The sequence below is a fragment of the Bufo bufo genome, chromosome 3, assembly GCF_905171765.1.
Source record: "Bufo bufo chromosome 3, aBufBuf1.1, whole genome shotgun sequence".
Lineage (NCBI taxonomy): Eukaryota > Metazoa > Chordata > Amphibia > Anura > Bufonidae > Bufo > Bufo bufo.
The window spans coordinates 101,355,542-101,374,400 of record NC_053391.1 but is presented as its reverse complement, the minus strand read 5'-3'; the positions used below and the strand labels follow the sequence as shown (position 1 = coordinate 101,374,400).

The window sequence follows — 18,859 nt, the reverse complement described above, 5'->3', positions numbered from 1 at the left end:
GGATCTTCTGTGCACCTTTTCTATACACTATGAACATTTACACTGCTCGGATCCTCAGTTATCAGTCAGAACCAGCGATATCCGACTGGAGGAAGTTATTTAAATAATGAAGCAACACAATATACATGAAAGGCTTTAACCCTTTCCCTAAGATGTATCTTATATGACCTCACAGGGCAGCTCTTTAGTAGCCAAGGACGTATCTTATACAGCTTTGCTACTTATGGCTGTACCTCAGCCTGTATAGCAGCTAGAGATATGAGGTAAATCTTCTTTGATGCTGCTATACAGCTAGAGATAAAGCCTTTAGAAATGGGTCACATATTCACTACCTGCTCCAACTACCAATCTGATTTCTAGCAAGTAGGACTTCCCATATGCATGAATACAAAACAGAAAAACTAAGTTTAGTACAAATGGTAAATGCACAGCTGTTTAAGGCTACTTTCACACTAGCGTTTGTACTGGATCCGGCAGGGTTCAGCAAAAACGCTTCCGTTGTGATAATACAACCGTCTGCATCCGTTATGAATAGATCCGGTTGTATTATCTGTAACATAGCCAAGACGGATCCGTCATAAACTCCATTGAAAGTCAATGGGGGAGGGATCCGTTTTCTATTGTCGGAGAAAACGGATCCGTCTTGTTCCGCATCTCTGGACGGAAAGCAAACTACAACATGTTGCAGTCTGCTCTCCGGTATGGAAACGCAACTAAACGGAACGGAATGCATTTTGGAGCATTCCGTTCTGCTCAGTTCAGTTTTGTCCCCTTTGACAATGAATGGGGACAAAACGGAAGCATTTTTTTTCCGGTATTGAGCTCCTATGACGGATCTCAATACCGGAAAACTAAAACGGTAGTGTGAAAGTAGCCTAAGACTAAATGGCAAACCGCGTCGTGCATGTACTGTCACGTGTCGCCTGCTTACATGGGCCACTGAACGGACAATAAGTCGCTCATTCACAATCATTTTCCTGTGTGAACATGTTCAAGAATCAAGCGACAGATCAGCAAATATCCGGATCTAAAACTGGCTGCTGGCAGTCCATCTTCCCGTATACAGGGGTGTGCCTGAACGCGATTACATGCAGTAATGATGATTGCTCCATGTAAATTAAACTAAATGATCGCCAGTTGATGTTCATTACCAGCAGAAAGGCAGGGTTCACATTGTGTTTCCATCAGGGGCATACATCTGAATAGCCTTTATCAGTGTTCGGGGGTATAACATGACTGGTAAATGCATCTTTGGATTCGGTTTGACCTGCTTTCTGGCTTTTTTGCACTATTCTGTCCAGCAAGAAAGCCAGAAACAAATGGAAAACAAGTCAAACCGAATCCAAAGATGAATGCGTTGACCCATTAAAGGGCATCTGTCAGCAGATTTGTACCTGTGTGCCCCTACATATATTAAAGGGATTCTGTCAGCTAGGTTTAGCCTAAAGAGCTGAAGACATGCGCTGCTGCATCGCCACTAGGACGACCACAATATACATTTCTCGCCCAGTTTCCTTGGGGGACACAGAAGACCTTGGGTATAGCTCATCTCCCTAGGAGGCGTGACACTAAGTGAAAGCTGTTAAGCCCCTCCTCCACAGCTATACCCTCAGCCTGCAGAGAGAGAGGCTGACAGTTTTTGCTTAGTGTCCAAGGAGGCAAGACACTCCCTGCTCTGCAGGGCTGTTTTTCTCCTGTTTTGGTTTTTAGTTTTGATTTTTACTTTTTTTCTTTTCTTTTTTTCTTCAGATCATCAGGGATAACAGAGACGCACTAGACCTCTCTGCTTCTCCCCGGGTTGAGCTGCGCCAGTGCCGGTCACCCGCACTGCTGCCTCCCCCACAGAAGGCAAGGTGGACCAGGGCAGCCCAGCTCCCCTACATCCTGCCAGCGTAAGGGTCGCCCGCATGCCAAGTCCCTCTTCCAGCATCCTGCCACTACAGTGCCAGTAGCTGAAGGGGCGACCCTGCTGGAACGGACCGAGGGTGAAGACGGCTATGGTGAGAGATTGGCTTCTCCAGCCCTACGTCTCCCCCCCACCCCGGTCTCCTGCGTGCCTGACCCCCATACTGGGCCTCTGGACCCTTCTGTCCCTGCTAGACCTAGGCTGGCCCCTGGGCTGCCGCAGGGCGACATTCTGCTCCCTCTCCTCCCCTCCTGGCCTCCATAGGACATTGGCACCCTTGTCCCTGCAAGAGGAATGCCTAGGGAGCTGCGGAGGTCCGCACCTAGCTGCCCCTGACGGAGGGGTTATGCAGGCGTCCCACCCTCACAGGCACCCGGTCTCAGGGTCCCCCTCCCTCTTACCGGCCACTGCTTCAGGGCCAGAGGGCCCGCGCCTGCTGCCCCTGACCCTCCTCTACCCTCACGGGCACCGGTCCAAGGGCAAGATGGTTGTGGCTGCCGGCCATATGGTGCGCTGTTCTAGGCCAGGAGCCCGCTCCAGGGGTGAAATGGCTGCCGGGTGCAGGGTCCTTGCTTCCGGATGGACTTGCACATGTTCCCCCCTTCATTGGTGGAGTAGTTACACTCTCACGAAATTTCGGTGTTGGGTGAATTGTTGCTTAATGCTAGGATAGCCCTGTGCATGTCCCCCTTTCACTAGGTGGACCTCCTGCGTTCCTGCTGGATACTGTGTGGCCATGTGCATGGCGCCCTTCTGGGCGAAGTATGGTATGCCCTACTTCTCTGACGTAGGTACGGCCTTGGGCATCACCCCTTTTTTGGGGTGGGCCTTTGCACTCTTGCTGACTGCAGTTTGCCAGGTACATTTCCCCCCTTTCGGGGCGGTCAGTTTGCGTTCCATCGCATACCATACTAGTCTTGTGCATAACTCCTTTTCAGTTTGCACTTTGCACTTCCGTAGATTCTGTGGCTGGCCCTCTTCGCTGAGTGATATTTTTGCAGTGAGCGGACGTTCTTGTGCGTTGTTTGGGCCGTATATGCCTTCTCGTCCCGTAGGTGGGTTGGCCTTCTCACTGCTTACGGGGCTACTCGTACGTATGCCTCCTTTCCTCCTGCGACATACTTTTTCTCTTGGGAGACGGTGTTTGCAGCAAGCCTTGCACTATTCTCTAAGGAGATCATTCTGTCCACCTGTGTAAGCCTAAGGTGTTGTCCAATAAACAACAAATGAATACCTTATATATAAGTAGACGGGCTCTACTTGCTCACTACTGCACCGAGCTGGGTGGTACTCATTCATTTTGTTGGCACTTCCGCCCGGGGAGTGTTCGTGGTTCCTAGATACGTACCCATTCGTCCTCCCGCGGCATTGTTTCCCTGCGCTAGTGGTCACATGGTCGAGAGTGCTGTCTGCAGCGCCCTTCGCATTCTATGTTGGCTCTGGCGGGACTACGGTTCCCTCGCCTACTACTATTTCCTCCTTTTGGGGTGCAGTGTGGTATGATTCTTTCCGGTTGGCGCCCTCGGCGCTTCAGTCTGATCTGCTACCAGGTTCGGGCCGCTCTTCTTGGGAAGGTCACCCAACTTCTCTTGGGTGCTCGCTTACCCAGGTCCGGAGGACCTCCACCTTGGGTTCTTCAGGGTATTCGCCTTCTGCGAGGCGGTGAACCGGGCGTCTCAGTGTAGCAGGGTTCTGCTTTTGAGCTGTCCTATGGCTTCTCTGTTGCCCACTCCCCTTTTCGGTTGGAGGGTGTTATGCCGGCCTCTGTCTCGACTGCCTTTTCTCGCCGGCTCTGTTTGGCTCCCACTCGGTACAGATCACTCCGATGTGGCTTCTGTTCCGGCCATGCTTCAGAGGCTGTTCCTTCACTGCCCTTCCCTCTGGGGAGAGCATGGTTGTTCATGTGGATGGATTTGGTGTTCCTTTTGAGTCCCCCTTGTCCACACTGGCTGTACTAGCTGTGTGCCTAGTTACCGGGTCTACCGCGTTCTGTCCTCCCGCTGGGTGCAGATTGCGGTTTTTCCATTCTAGGCAATGTTTCTGCTATGGACTTACCTTCTCGGTAACTTGGGAGGACTACCATTTGGTCAAGATTGTCTTTAGATCTCCCACACCGGGACTGTAGTCCGTCTTCCTGTGGTGGCTACATCGGCTTGGGCTTTAGCCTGTCTTGCCCTGGCGGTTGCTGGGCGGACCCTTCGGTTCCTGTCAGTCTGTCCTTCTGCTCCCCCACTCCGGGTGGATACGGGACAACTTTGCTCGGGGGCCGACGGGACCAGTTCTACCGACCGTTCTGCCCATGTTACTGGTCTGCGCCTGATCATTTGGGTTTTCACTAGGCGACTCTAGTGGGCACGCTAGTGTTCGCTCATGGCCGTGTTTTGTCCAGGATCTGTTGTAGGACTTAGGGTTTTACCTGGGGTTCTGTGGGAAGCTGGGCGTACCCCCACTCTACCTTTCTCTCTCCATGGTTCTGTCTTTCTCCAGTCCAGCCTGGGCCTGGGACTCTGTTGCTTGAAGTATCAGGTGTCAGCGCTGTCCTTCCTCTTTCAGCGTTCCCCGGCCCTCTGGGCCTGTCAGGACCTTCCGTGGAGCGGCTTTTGGGTTCTTTTGTACTGCCCTCCGGTACCGCCCTGGGAACTACATACTGGGCTCTTGGCGCTCCAATCTTTCCCTTGGAGCCGTTACAGAAGTTCTCTCTACTCCTTCTTCTGTCCTGTACGGTTGTGTTTCTGTAGCAATCGTGTCTGACGGGTGCCTGAGTGGCGGCCCTTATTGTTCCGAGCCTTCTGTCTTCCCCCCAGGACAGGGCTGTTCTCCATTCCGTCTCTTCCTTCCTTCTGAAGGTGGTGTTTGTCTTTCATTTCATCGAGGCAGTCGTCCTCCCCTTCCCACCCCCGGGAACGGACACTTCACCGATTTGGACGTTGTTTGGGCCTTGCAGTTTTTACTTGGAGATCTCCGACTCTTGTCGACGTTCGGTCTCTTGTGTTTCCAGGAGGTCCGCGCAAAGGGTTGACGGCCTCCAGGGTGGCTTTCCTCCGCTTTCTCAGAGTGGCTATTGCTGTGGTTGCCGCACCAAGGGCAGGGTTCTGCTTTTGGTGTCACCATTCATTTCACCAGAGCTGTCGGTTCCTCCTGGGCCGGAGGCATTTGTGCAAGGCGGTCACTGGTCTTCCTTGCACACCTTACAGAGTTCTACAGGGTGCATACTCGGGCTTCGGCGAATGCTGCCTTTGGCCGCCTGGTCTGCAGGCAGCGGTTTCTTGATGCCTTCGGGTGCTTCGCCTTGGTGCTGGGGTCCCTCCCCTCTTGGACTGCTATTGAACGTCCCAAGGTCTTCTGTGTCCCCCCAAGGAAACTGGGCGAGAAAACGAGATTTTTGTATAACTTACCAGTAAAATCTCTTTCTCGCTCTTTCCTTGGGGGACACAGCACCCACCCATTCTTTGTTCTTCTCTGCACGGTTTCCGAGTTTGTTTTACCCGTTGGATAGTTGGCTTGTTGGTTCCACTTTTGGACTTTGCCTTTTCTCACTACTTGGACACGCAACTGACAGTCTCTCTCTCTTCAGGCTGAGGGTATAGCTGCTGGAGTAGGGGCTTAACAGTTTTCACTTAGTGTCACGCCTCCGAGGGAGATGAGCTATACCCAAGGTCTTCTGTGTCCCCCAAGGAAAGAGCGAGAAAGAGATTTTACTGGTAAGTTATACAAAAATCTCGTTTTTCCATAGCACTGTGAAGGAGCCCAGCACCACCCTGCATCCTCCGAATCTCCTCCTTGCTCCCCCCAACGTCACACAGAGTGCCGTAATCTCGCGCCGTTGCCTTCTCAAACAGCTGATCGGCAGGGGTCCCGGGTGTCGGAACCCCGCCGATCAGATGCTGCTGATCTATCCAGAGGATAGAGCATCAGTTTAAAAGAACTGCAGAACCCCTTTAAGGTGCAGCAGATTTTGAGAACTTAATCAGGACCATCGAGGAGTTTGTATTCATGATGGGCATGATCCCACCCTTCAGCCATTGATTTACATTCTTCTCTCATGGGCTCGTGCCCACAAGCGTATTGCGGTCCGCAATGCACAGGCACCATCCGCGTGCACTCCGCTTGCAAATGCGAACCCATTGACTTGAATGGGTCTGCGATCCGCAACCTATGGATGCAATGGGTCTGCGATCCACAACATACGGATGCAATGGGTCCACATCTGTGTTACGGAGTGCACACGGCCGTTTGCCGTACGGGCACGGAGCAAGTACGCTTGTGTGCATTAGCCCTTACTGTGTTTTGGGAGTAATCTGTCAGTCGGCGGCCGGAGGGTGTAGGAAGCCTGCATGTCATGAACATTGGTATAATTTGACGGCCATGCGCTTCAATGATTAACATACAATTTCTAGAAATCTGCTGCGGACTGCTGGAGTCGGCATGTCTGCTGCTACTTTAAGCTGCCTTCACAGATCGCAGCATAATGGACTTGACAGGTGCCCTTTAACCCTTTTAGGACACAGCCTAATATTTTTTAATTTACGTTTTTCCTTCCCTGCCTTCCAAGAGTATTTGGCGCTGATTTATCATACCTTCACTCCAGAATTCTGGATTAAAAAAGTGGAAAAATTGGGCTTTTGCGCCTTTTTTTGCGCATATTTTATGTGATTGCGCAAAAATTTGCGACTTTTTGCATTTGTACACCATTCGCTCCAGTTTTGTAATATGGGTGGGGAAGTGGGTGTGGCTAGCTGTTAATTAGTTTCACTCCAGATTTATCATTGCGACTTTTTAAAAAAGTCGCAATCTCAGTAGGAGGGTGGAGTAGGAAAACTGGAGGAGCTTCTCTAGACAGAAGTGTTAGGTTTTAAGCACAAGTCAAATTTATCAAACAACCTGTGACATTTGATAAATGTGGAATAAAGTTCTCCAACACAGACTCAAGCAAAACTGACTTCAAATATTCTCCCCATGATAAATTCCCCACTTTATTTTTTTTATTTATTTTACTGTGCACTAAAAATATAATTATTTTATTCTGCAGGTCAATTCAATTATGGCTATACCAAATTTATGTAGGTTTATTATATCTTACTAATTTCAAAAATAAAAACATTTACATTTTTTTCTTTGCATCACTCTATTCTGTATTTATTTTATTTTTTATATTTTTGGGGGGGAGAGAAACTGGTATTTAATGGTGCCAATCTTGGAGTTTCTTAAATTTTATTCAATATTTTTTTTCATTACGGCATTCACTGTGCAGCAAAAATATTTTTAAATTGGAATAGTTTGGACATTTCTGTACATGGCGCTATATATATATATATATATATATATATATATATATATTTAGGCTGAATAATTTTTTAAAATTTTTTACCTTTTAATCTTCTGATTCCCCCTGAGCCTGCACTTTACACTGCAGCACGACATGACTCTATGTTAAACATTACAGGTTTTACAGTTGAAATTTGTATATAATTCATGGATGTTCTGGAGCAGTGGTGGGGATTATTATTGGACTTGGATATCAGCACTTTTGGGTTGCTTTCGGCACTGAATACTATACAGTGGAGAGAGCCAGAAGAGCAGGGATCTGTCCACTGCCTGGTGGCCGTGTTGGGGTACTGCAGCTCATCTCTGAAGGTGCAAGAATCTGCACTGTGGACAGATTCTTCTGCTTTTGGCTCCATCCATTGTATAGTTTCAGGTGGCTGCCCGAAAGAGCTGATTGTTGGGGTTGACAGACCCCAACTGATCTGATATTGATGACCTATCCTGAGAATAGTTTATCAATATCCGAGTTCCAGAAGACCCTTTTAATTAATATTGGCACCTCTTGCAAGTATTCGCTATGTCTCCCTTGTGCTGCACCCACAAGTGAGCATATATGTTAGTATTAAAAGAGTTGTCCAGCAGGCATGTACAAAGTACTGTGGACCACTCCATGAGACCGCTCGGTCTAGCAAGAACCTTTATAAACCTTAAAGGGAGTCTGTCAGCAGGTTTGACAGCACTAGCTAGGGTTTTGGGAGAGCAAGATAAACATACCTTTTGTGAAGTGTGTGTGTGTGTGTTTTTTATTTTTATTTTATTTTTTAAATCTGGAATGGTGTGAATATGAACTTTTATTCTGCCAGATTCTGAGATGCTTCAAAGCTCCTCCCCTTTGCTCTGAGTGACATCAGTAGCGGCCAACAGGAGACAGCCTTTAATCGGAGCGGAGGGGCTGTGAAGCAGTTCAATGCAGAAAGCAGAATAAAACTTAATAGTTGCACTACTCATGAAGTGCCACCAAAAGTAATGTTTGTTCTGCTGACACTCTTTAAGGGGAGTAGCTTTATAAGCCAAGGCTTTTAAGAAAGGGAACAATTGGGATAGGAGCTGAGGGGGAGACAAGGCTGAGTGCTTTCGTGTTTTTTTTTTTTTTGTTTTTTTTTTGTTTTTAAAGGTTGGAGCTTTATTAAAAATGGAAACCAGATTTTAAAAAAATCTGCTTTTCCCTTTTTGTATCGACCGTATCTACACACATAAGCAATAAATGTATGGGATAGTAACATTATGTATATTTTGTTACAGATGGAAAAGTCCGACCCAGTGCGTTAATAATTGATGGGGCATCAACTGGCCCTTCGCCATATACTGTAAACTCCTCAGCGATGGCAGAGCTTACAAGTTCCCTCAGATCATTGATGGATGGAAATGGAGGTAAATAAGGTTTTATTACTCATGCAAGTTGGATGCTGTGAAATACTTGTAATGTGAGGATTCCCGTAACTTGTTATAGACTCACTCTTTGGACATCTACCATTGCAGAGATCCAGATAAACCTGCTGGATGAGAAGCTGGTAAAATTTTTGGCCATGCAGAGAATCCAGGAGATATTCTCTTCTAAAGACTATCCTGTAGCAAGTGCCACCCGTCCTTCGCCAACTCCATCCCTTGGACATCATGTGGAAGGTGGGTCTGTGTAGGTGCAGAAGCTTTTGTTCCTTGTCTTGTACAGTTACTGAGATTTGTGATTCTTTCATCAGTTGTCCATAATAAGCTGCGAGTCTTATGGCGCTTTTACACGGGCAGGTTATTGGGAATATATGCTCATTCCTGATAATTGCTCTGTGTAAGATGCACACTTGCTTGGCTGTTCTCAGCACTCCATAGAAATGAATAGAGCATGCTGGGAGTCGTAGTTTCACCACAGCTGGAGTGCCGGAGGTTAGCGATCCCTGTCCTAGGTAAACAGACATCTGCTACCCATACACAGAGAATCTGTATGGGGACAAGCAATCTCTTGTCCCCATACAGAGGAGATGATTGCTGCATGTAAAGCTCTCGTCTCCCCTCAGTCGGGCAATTATTAGGAGCATTTCGTCCGTTCCCATTGATTGCCTATAAATCGGCCCATATATAGGGGTCTCTAGGCTAGTTTCAGACTGGCACTAGAGTTCCCTGCCAGATCTCTTTGCACTCTGGCATTGCCAGACGTTTCTATGTCTGTCCAGCCCTCTTAACTATAACGGAAACCAGTGGAGATCCTGCTGCATTCTGGCAAATACGCCAAGAATCAGTCTTCAGAAAACGACTGCATTAACTATAATGGGGACCGGCAGAGATCCGGCCACGTTCCAGCAAATATGCCGAGAAACTTCCGTCCGATTCTCTCCATATTTCCTGGGTTGGGGCCGGATCTCTGCCGGTCTCCATTATAGTTAATGCAGAGTCACAATGCGAAGAGATCTGGCAGGCTGTTTCCAATCTGAAACTAGCCTTAGGCCTAGTTCACATTTTATTTATTTTTTATAAACCAAAACCTGGAATGGAGCCTCCATAGATGGATAAGGTAGAATGGAAAGATCTACACTTGTTCTTAGTTTTTGACCCGCTGAAAATCACTGACCAAACACTGAAGTGTGAACTAGGACTATGAGCAGCTTGTTTTGATAAATCCTCTATAACCTTCCTGTTTATATTTGGAGCTATGTTAACGATGCTTCTTAAATGTTTGCCTTGATACAGCCCAGAGAAGAGATGTGCAGGCCAGGGCTGTATTTTACCCTCTAATGATGGGCACTGGTGCTCCCGTCAATATGTGCTACCGGACTCTTTACATTGGCACAGGTAAGTTTGCCGCATCAATGAAATCATTCTTGAAAGCTGCCTGTACAATTGGTCGACCAATTTTGGCAGTTAGAATTTTGTAAACAATCTCTGATCATTTGCAATGACCAAAGTGTTCTGTCAGGTTGGATTTTTTTTCATCCTTGGTTGGTTGATGGTGCATGGCGTGATCGGCTGAGTTTGACTGATCATTTGCCACTTGGCACAAGCCCATTGTTTGTTTTTTGTTTTTAGTTTTTTTCTTTTGGTTATATAAAATCAATCTTAGGCCAAACCCAAACAAACGAGTTCAGTTCAGTGTGAGTTGCCGTCCTGACCTCCGCTCCTCTGACAGGATCGCACAGCATTATAATGATTTATAAGGGTCCATTCACACGTCCGTAGAATGGGTCCGGATCTGTTCCGCAACGTTGCAGAACGAATCCGGACCCATTCATTCTCTACACGGCTGGGAGAGATGCGGACAGCACACAGTGTGCTGTCCGCATTTCCGGAGCGCGGCCCCAATCTTCCGGTCCGCAGCTCTTGCGGACAAGAATAAGCAGTTCTATTGGGCTGCCGGTCAGGTGTATTGTGGATCCGCACTACACTACGGACGTGTGAATGGACCCTTAAGCTGTGTTGACCCTGTTTAATTCAATAGATTCCAGGTGCCACAGGGACACACAGCCTTATAAATTATTATAATGCCATGCAATCCTGTCAGAGGAGCAGAGGTCAGAACAGATCAGTTTCTCGCAATAACTCATTTGTCTGTGTCTGGCCTTAGGCTCCATTCACACGTCTGTAGGTGTTTTGCGGTCTGTAAATTGCGAATCCGCAAAACACTGACACTGGCAATGTGCATTTCGCGGACCGCACATCGCCGGCTCTATAATAGAAAATGCCTTTTCTTGTCCCCAGATGCGGACAAGAATGGGACATGTTCTATTTTTTGGGGGAATGGAAATGCAGATGCGGATAGCACATAGTGTGCTGTCCGCATCCGTTCCGGCCCAATTGAAAATGAAAAATTGCGTAACGGACAAGGACCATTCATACAGATGTGTGAATGGACCCTTAGTCTGGTATGTTGAGTTCATTCATACAAGCGGTCTCACGGATGATTGATACTTGGGTTAGCGGAAATATATATTCAGAATGCTATTATTTTCCCTTATAACCATGTTATAAGGGAAAATAATAATGGTCGTGTCCCGATCGTCTCCTAGCAACCGTGCGTGAAAATCGCACCACATCCGCACTTGCTAGCAGATGCTTGCGATTTTCACACAGCCCCATTCACTTCTATGGGGCCTGCGTTGCGTGGAAAACGCACAAAGAGGAGCATGCTGTGATTTTCACGCAACGCACAAGTGATGCGTGAAAATCACCGCTCATGTGCACAGCCCCATAGAAATGAATGGGTCAGGATTCAGTGCGGGTGCAATGCGTTCACCTCCCTCATTGCACCCACGTGGAAATCTCGCCCGTGTGAAAAGGGCCTTAGTCTTAGGCCTCCGTTCCGTTTATTTTTTTGCGGATAGGATGGGGACCCATTTATTTCAATGGGTCAGCAAAAAAAATGCTGATAGTTCATCCGTTTGTGTTCCGCGTCTGTTGTCAGTGTTTCCCTTCAGCCAAAAAAATAGTGCATGTCCTACTTTTTTCACATTTGCGGACAAGGATAGGCATTTATTACAAGAGATCTGTGGAAAAAAACTGATGCCGCATCCGGTATTTGGGCGGTATTTCCTTGGATGCCGTGAGAGTCAACACCACTTTAGAGTTAAATTATTGTAGCAGTGCTCCAGACAAAAAAAAATGACCAGGAGCCATTGGCTCCTAAACTAAAAAATTTAGGAGCCAAATTACATTTTTTAGTCGCCAAATTTAAAATGCATATAATTTTTTAAAAAAAAGGACTTTGAGAAGATGAGACGCAGGTGCACTACATATAGGAGAATACAGCAGCACATGCCTCTCACATCCAGGGACTTCTTCTGGGGGACAAGATGACTAAAAATGGCGAATTGCGTGGTTTAGAGTTTTTTTTTTTCTGTTACTGCCTTCACCGAGCGGAAATATTTTTTAATATTTGAATAGCTCACACTATTTGGGACGTGGCGATATGTAATATGTTCTTTATTGTTTGTAAATTTTATATGTAAAACTGGGAAGGGGGCCATTTTAAACTTTTAGTATTTTGGTGTTTTTTTTTTTTACTTTTTATTTAATAACCATTTCTTCCCTTAGGGACTAGAACCTGGATCTTTTCTTCCCTTGTGCTATTCACCCTGATAGATCTCTATCACGGTGAATAGGACCTCACACTCTCCCTGCTGCCCTGGGCTTTGTGCACACAGCAGCAGGGAGCTGAACATGGCAGCCAGGGCTTCAGTAGCGTCCTGGCTGCCATGGTAACGATCTGAGCCCTAGCAGTGTAATCTGCCACTGCCACCACTGGAGGGGATGGGGACGCTGTGGCCACCATATAACAATGGGAGGGAGACGGGGACGACTTGTGGCCAGTGATAATGGGGGGGGGGGGGAGAGGCTTTGGGAGAGCGCACTGCACCACCAATGAATGTTTAAAGAGGACCTTTCGTGGGTCCAAAGAATATGAACTTATCAGCAGGCTGCATAGAGCGGCGCCCAGGGATCTAAGTGCACTTACTATTATTCCTGGGCGCCGCTCCGTTCGTCCTCTGTGGCCCCCGGTATTTTCAGCATTCAGAGGAAGGAGGAGGAGACGCCAGTGTCTGTCCTTCTCCCTGACAGCAGCGCTGTCCAATCGCAGCTCAGAGCCAGGGAGAAAAAAACCTCCCTGGCTCTGAGTTCTGTGCTGTGATTGGACAGCGCTGCTGTCAGGGAGAAGGACAGACACTGGCGTCTCCTCCTCCTTCCTCTGAATGCTGAAAATACCGGGGGCCACAGCGGACGAACGGAGCGGCGCCCAGGAATAATAGTAAGTGCACTTAGATCCCTGGGCGCCGCTCTATGCAGCCTGCTAATTAGTTCATATTCTTTGGACCCACGAAAGGTCCTCTTTGACTCATTTATACAAGTGTCGGCAGCGGTATCACAGACCGGGCACCCGGCCTCAATAACAGGGCATGCGATCTGGGGCACCTGAGGGGTTAATGGCCGCGGATCGCATGCCCTGTTATTGAGGCCGGGTGCCCGGTCTGTGATACCGCTGCCGACACTTATGTTTTACATTCATTGGTGGCGCAGTGGCGACAGCTCCTCCCCTCCTCCTCCCTGCTATATCCCCATTGGTGGTAGTGGCGGCCGCGTCACAGTGGTGAGGGAGGGACTCCTTCCTTCTCCACTGTGCCGTGTGCTACTGAAGGGAACGTAGGCTGCGCAGGATCGCGGCGGGACAGTCGCAAATGGCGACAAGACTAAAAAGTCTTGTCGCCATCTGCAAATTTTAAGGCGCATTGGCGACCGTTTTGGTCGCCATCTGGAGCCCTGTGTAGGTGACAGGTCAGAAGCGTGCTTTTTATTTTATTTTATTTTTTATTTTTTGCTTTTTTTAATTAATTTCATTGTACGGTGAGCTTGTTCATCATGAGTCCCCACTCTCATTGCAGGAGCAGACATGGACGTGTGCCTTACAAATTATGGTCATTGCAACTATGTTTCTGGCAAGCACGCTTGCATCTTTTATGATGAGGTGAGTATGTGTATAGTTGCCCTAGTTACTCAGAAAAAAAAAGTTTTCCTTTTTACTGATCAATCAAGCCGTTCAGCTATAGGCACTTTGAAGGTTTCCATTTATCCAGATCATGGAAACATCTAGTAATGAAATAAAGGCTGTGTCGATTTTAATTTTTTTTATAGCGTTTTTCTCATTTTGGGCAAAACTTTTTTTTTTTTTTTTTTTTTCCCCAATTTGCCTTTTATTAAACATTCAGCCGTTTCACTTTGTGACGTCCATCTAAGATACTTATTTAAGCTACATTCTTATCAGTAAGGTGAGTTCACACTTGTTTTTTCGATAGCCAAAACCAGGTACACGTCATAAACACAGAACAGGTGCAAATCTTTACATTATACCTGATCTGTGTGTAGACTTCACTACTGGTTTTGGCTCACAATCACTGATGGAAATAACTGAAGTGTGAACTTTAGGAGGTCAGAGATAAGAAGCTGCCTGATGGAACAGTGAAAACAAACAGCACGCCACTAGAGAATCTCAGGGCTGTACAGAGAAAAGGGTTCAAAAGATCTATTGAGATTATTTTTTTTTTTTGCTCAAAATGAGTAAAATGCAAAATTGCCCCTAAATGTTAATACACCCTCATGATGCTTAAAAGGTATGTCACCTGGGTTCTGCACTAGTTTTTCTACATTGGGCCTAATGCTAGAAAATGTTTCAGCGTAATCGTGCATGATACATCTTCATTCTGCAGCTGTACATTTTTTGTCCAAAGATTACAACAATATTCCATATACTGGGGTTCAGGGTTTTGAAGTTGACCAAGATAGTGTCACCGAGCGGGAACAGACGCACCCTACTGGTAACACTCAGATGGACCTGCTGCAGTTCGTTCATAAACTTCTAGCAGCAATAATAAAAGTGGTAATGATAAAATGTAGTTATAAGAATAGATGCTGCAGAATTGTAGTTACTAAATACAGACATGTCAGGAGCTTTGATGGGTCTTTTTTATAAAGGGGTTAGTCACTGTAATAATAAGTAGAATATACAGTAGTTGAACTGCACCTGCGCAGATTAAACCACGTGACTGCCTCCATTTTGGTTCCTATGGACGCAAAGAGTAGGTCTTCAATATTTAAAGGGAGTCTGTCATCACAGTTTCACCTTTTTAACTCTTCCCATGGCTTTCTAGCAGCATTACAGTTGATAAAAACGTTACCTTTATAAGCAATCATGAACTTATAAAATTGGCAAAAATCATCTTAGTAGGAGATGCAAATGAGGGCTCGCAAGTGCCCAGGGGCGGCGTCAACCTCGCAGTGCGCATGCGCCGGCCGACGGACTCGGCGCACAGGCGTGGGATCTCGGCGAGAGAAGAAGTAAGAAGATGGGCGGGCAGAGGGAAAGACTGGACGGGGGGAAGCGACGATAAGGCAGAGCTGCCTGGGCACCTACGAGGTTGACGCCGCCCCTGGGCACTTGCGAGCCCTCATTTGCATCTCCTACTAAGATGATTTTTGCCAGTTTTATAAGTCCACGATTGCTTATAAAGGTAATGTTTTTTATCAACTGTAATGCTGCTAGAAAGCTATGGGAAGGGTTAAAAAGGTGAAACTGTGATGACAGACTCCCTTTAAGTCTTGGATAAGCCTTTTAACAATGCTGCTACTGATAATGAATCAATTGTTGTATTAAGTGTATCGTCTCCGCTCTCCCACATAGAACACCAAGCATTACGAGCTGCTAAATTACAGCGAACACGGCACGACTGTTGATAATGTCCTCTATTCCTGTGACTTTTCTGAGAAGATCCTCCCCACCCCTCCCAGCAATATTGTTGCCAAAGTGCAGAACGTTATAAGTAAGTTTGGGCCTTTTTTTTTATTCTCTTTTCTGTCCCAATTTCAGGAAATTGGTAGTAAATCATTACTATTTTTGAATACCTATGGTGCAAAAATGGTTCTATCGAATGTATTCCATCTTTGCAGATATAAGCTGCTAAAAGCCAGGCATTTTCATTGAGTATTCATCTTGTAGCATAGACTAATAGTCCAAACTGTCTCTCTAGAAGAGAATTGGTGCATTGATTTGAGGCAAAAATCTGTCACATTTTAAGCACAACACCAAAAGGCCGCTTTCAGACGAGCGAGTTGCACACTCTGGACTTGCAGCATGTGTCTGCGGCAGCTCCTGCTCTGACCTCTCAGCACTGCCAGAGTCACATAGCATTATATAGATTTATGATGCCATGTAACCCTTACAGTTCTGGAATGTATTGGATAACACTGACAGCCTTATGTTAGTGTTATCCAATACATTCCAGAACTGTAAGGGTTACATAGCATCATAAATAAATATAATGCTATGCGACCCCGTCAGTACTGGGAGGTCCGGACAGGAGCTGCCGCAGACACAGGCTGCGAGTCCGGAGTGTGGAAGGGGCCAAACACAGATAATTTTGTTAGCCTTTGCTGTTGTGCCCTCTGCACTTTGTTGGACAGGGTCAGGTGTGATAACTTTTTAACTGCCTGGCCCTGTCACTCAAAGTGGAGAGAGCGCAGCATTTTCAGAGAGCGAGAGGAGTCTCTAGGTCTAACAGCAACTCTCCCGTTGCTCCTAGAGGCTCTTAATTTTTCTCAGTAATGTGCGGGCACATATGAACATGGGACCAACACAGATGTCTTCAGCGGCCAAGTGTACAACAGGTCCGCCAGTTTCAGAAGTACGAATCTGCTGACAGATGCTCTTTAGAGGCTACAGCTCGCCTGTTTCCATCACCCCCTTAGAATGGAGCGGCAGCGTGCATGCCTGAACGATGACACTACAGACACTCCATTCAAACTCCTGCAAAGGGGAACTTGGGACCCCCTTTTTAATTCTTGATTCAGAAATAGCGATCCAGTCGGTCTTTAATAAATGTTATTTTTGCTGCTTTCTTCCAGAAACAGTCCTTAGGTTGTGTCAGGTATACAGCCTTTCCCTATGGAATTGAATGAGGCTGAGCTGCTAATACCACCAGGATGTCAAATATTCATGGTTTATTTATTTATTTATTTATTTATTTTTATTTTTATTTTTTTTCTCCTAGAGCGCCGCAAGAGCCAAAATCTCGAATCCGAGCCCGTCAAGGAAGAGGCAGTCATGAACTCGCATGCACAAGGTCCCCACGTACAGCCGTGTAACTGCAAAGCCAGCAGCTCTAGTCTCATCGGAGGAAGTGGAGCCGGCTGGGAAGGCACAGCTCTCTTACACCACGGAAGCTACATCAAGTTGGGCTGCATTCAGTTTCTGTTCTCCATCACGGAGTTTGCAACAAGGCATCCCAGGGGTGAGAGTGAAGCCTTAGCACAAGACCTGGACTTGGAAGACAAGTTATCTCTGAAGTCACCCCACCAGGTGCCCGTTTTACGATCTAACTCTGTTCCTTAGGAGCCAAACACTAGAACTTTTACAAGACAAAGAACTCTTCCCGAAAGTCAACCTACTCGTCTGAGCAAACATGTCCAGTGGCCCCTCGGAAACCCCTGTTTTGGCCAGAAAGAGTTTGCACATTTGCATGAAATGAAGAAAATTCACCTTTTTTATTTTTGTTTTTTCCTCTGCTCATTTTAGGGGCATTTGCACATATATTTCTATCATACATTTCATATATTATAAATATATATAAATATATATTTTTTTTTATTCTAAGACTCAAGCAGCCCTTCTCCCTGTAGCGAGTTTACCTGGACAAGATTGCAATGTTTGGAGACCACAAAAAAACAGAATTTAGGATTATTTTCTTTTTCATTCGTCATGCCATTGTAAACTAATAAAAGACACAACGAGCTCATACTTTTTTTTTTTTTTTTTTTGTGCCAGTGACACTTTTCTAGCATTTCAGGTTTCCATTTAACAGGATTAATTTTGTTACATGTAACTGCTTAGGAGCGTCCCTCTCTCAAACCCTCCGTCTGACAACAGCACGTACAGCATTCAACGTTTTGTACAGACACCACAGATGGCTGCCCCTTTTTGCTCTGGATTTCTTTTTTTTTTACTTTTTTTTTTTTATGTATACAGTGCTGTGTGAGATGCCTTTTTGGCTCCTGTCTGTTGTAACTAAAGTTTTTTGTTGTATACTTGTTTGTCCCCTTTTTGTTTCTTTTTAATGTAATACTGCCACTTCTCTCGGAGGAGATTGGACGAGCTAGATTCAATGTAAATATAATTGTATCGTTTTAGATTTTACAAAACCTTTTTTCCTGTATTCTGTATATATAAAAAGTTGATTCTTTCTGAGTTTGTGTGTGGTGCCTTTTCACGACTTGCTGTAAGAGTTGAGTCATAACTTGGGCACGAACTTATCTGCGTTTCCGTTTTGCTATCCACGAATTGCACAGCCGCAAAACATGGACACTGGCCGTGTGCGTCCCGCAGTTTGCTGGCCCAAAAAATTCTGCCCTATGTTAAAAAAAAAAACTCTCGTTCTTGTCTGTGGATCGGATGCGGACCGAAAATATGTGTAAATGGACCCGAAGTCAAAAATGACTCAGACTGCAGATGAAGAGCAGTATATATGTTCTTAGCATCTTTAGAAATGGTTCATGATCAGATTATCAATTAGGCCACCTGCAGATGTTGCGGATTACGTGCATTTTTATTTTTGCTCTGGTTCCGGTGCAGAAAAATCTGTTTATTACAGTATCAGCAAAGTGTATGAGATTACACAAATCTCATGTACACTTTGCAGGTTTGGCGGAAATTGACCTGCGTTGCAGATTTCTACAGCATGTCAATTATGCTTGCGGTTTTAGCTGCAGATTTCACCCTTTTGAATGGAAGGGTGAGATCTGCGGTAAAACCGCATCACATCTGCACCAAAAACCGCTGTTAGACATTGTGGATTTGGTGTGGAAATTCATGCGGACCTTATGTTCATTCACCTGCAGGTCCTTATAGTGACCGCACACCACTCTGTAGAGGCTATTGAGGCTTTTCAAGACACCCATGTATAGTGGCAGTGATAAAGTATACTTAGCAACTCTTGCACCATATGCATATTATTCTCCTTTCAGTGTTTCATCACCAGGCAAGTGTCCTGCGATTTTGATCAGTGTCTTTACAGGAAATAGTGGATGATGCAGAAAACGTTAAACATGTCAGTCAATCCTATATAGGAAGGGTTGCCACTGAGATTAGAGATGAGCTTCGGATGT

At 46.1% G+C, this 18,859-nt stretch overlaps 1 protein-coding gene across 2 annotated transcripts in view; it reads left to right on the top strand.

Moving 5' to 3' along the window:
• The window catches only part of PHF12 (PHD finger protein 12), a 40,310-nt gene extending 22,377 nt beyond the window's left edge, over positions 1-17,933 (top strand). For both annotated transcript variants that reach the window (XM_040423413.1, XM_040423414.1), the window contains exons 10-15: positions 8,474-8,602; positions 8,711-8,854; positions 9,911-10,012; positions 13,591-13,673; positions 15,384-15,522; positions 16,750-17,933. In XM_040423413.1, coding sequence (XP_040279347.1) covers positions 8,474-8,602; positions 8,711-8,854; positions 9,911-10,012; positions 13,591-13,673; positions 15,384-15,522; positions 16,750-17,090 — 938 coding nt within the window. In that variant the 3' untranslated portion in view covers positions 17,091-17,933. The remainder of the gene's footprint in view (positions 1-8,473; positions 8,603-8,710; positions 8,855-9,910; positions 10,013-13,590; positions 13,674-15,383; positions 15,523-16,749) is intronic.
• The last annotated feature ends 926 nt before the right edge of the window (positions 17,934-18,859 follow it).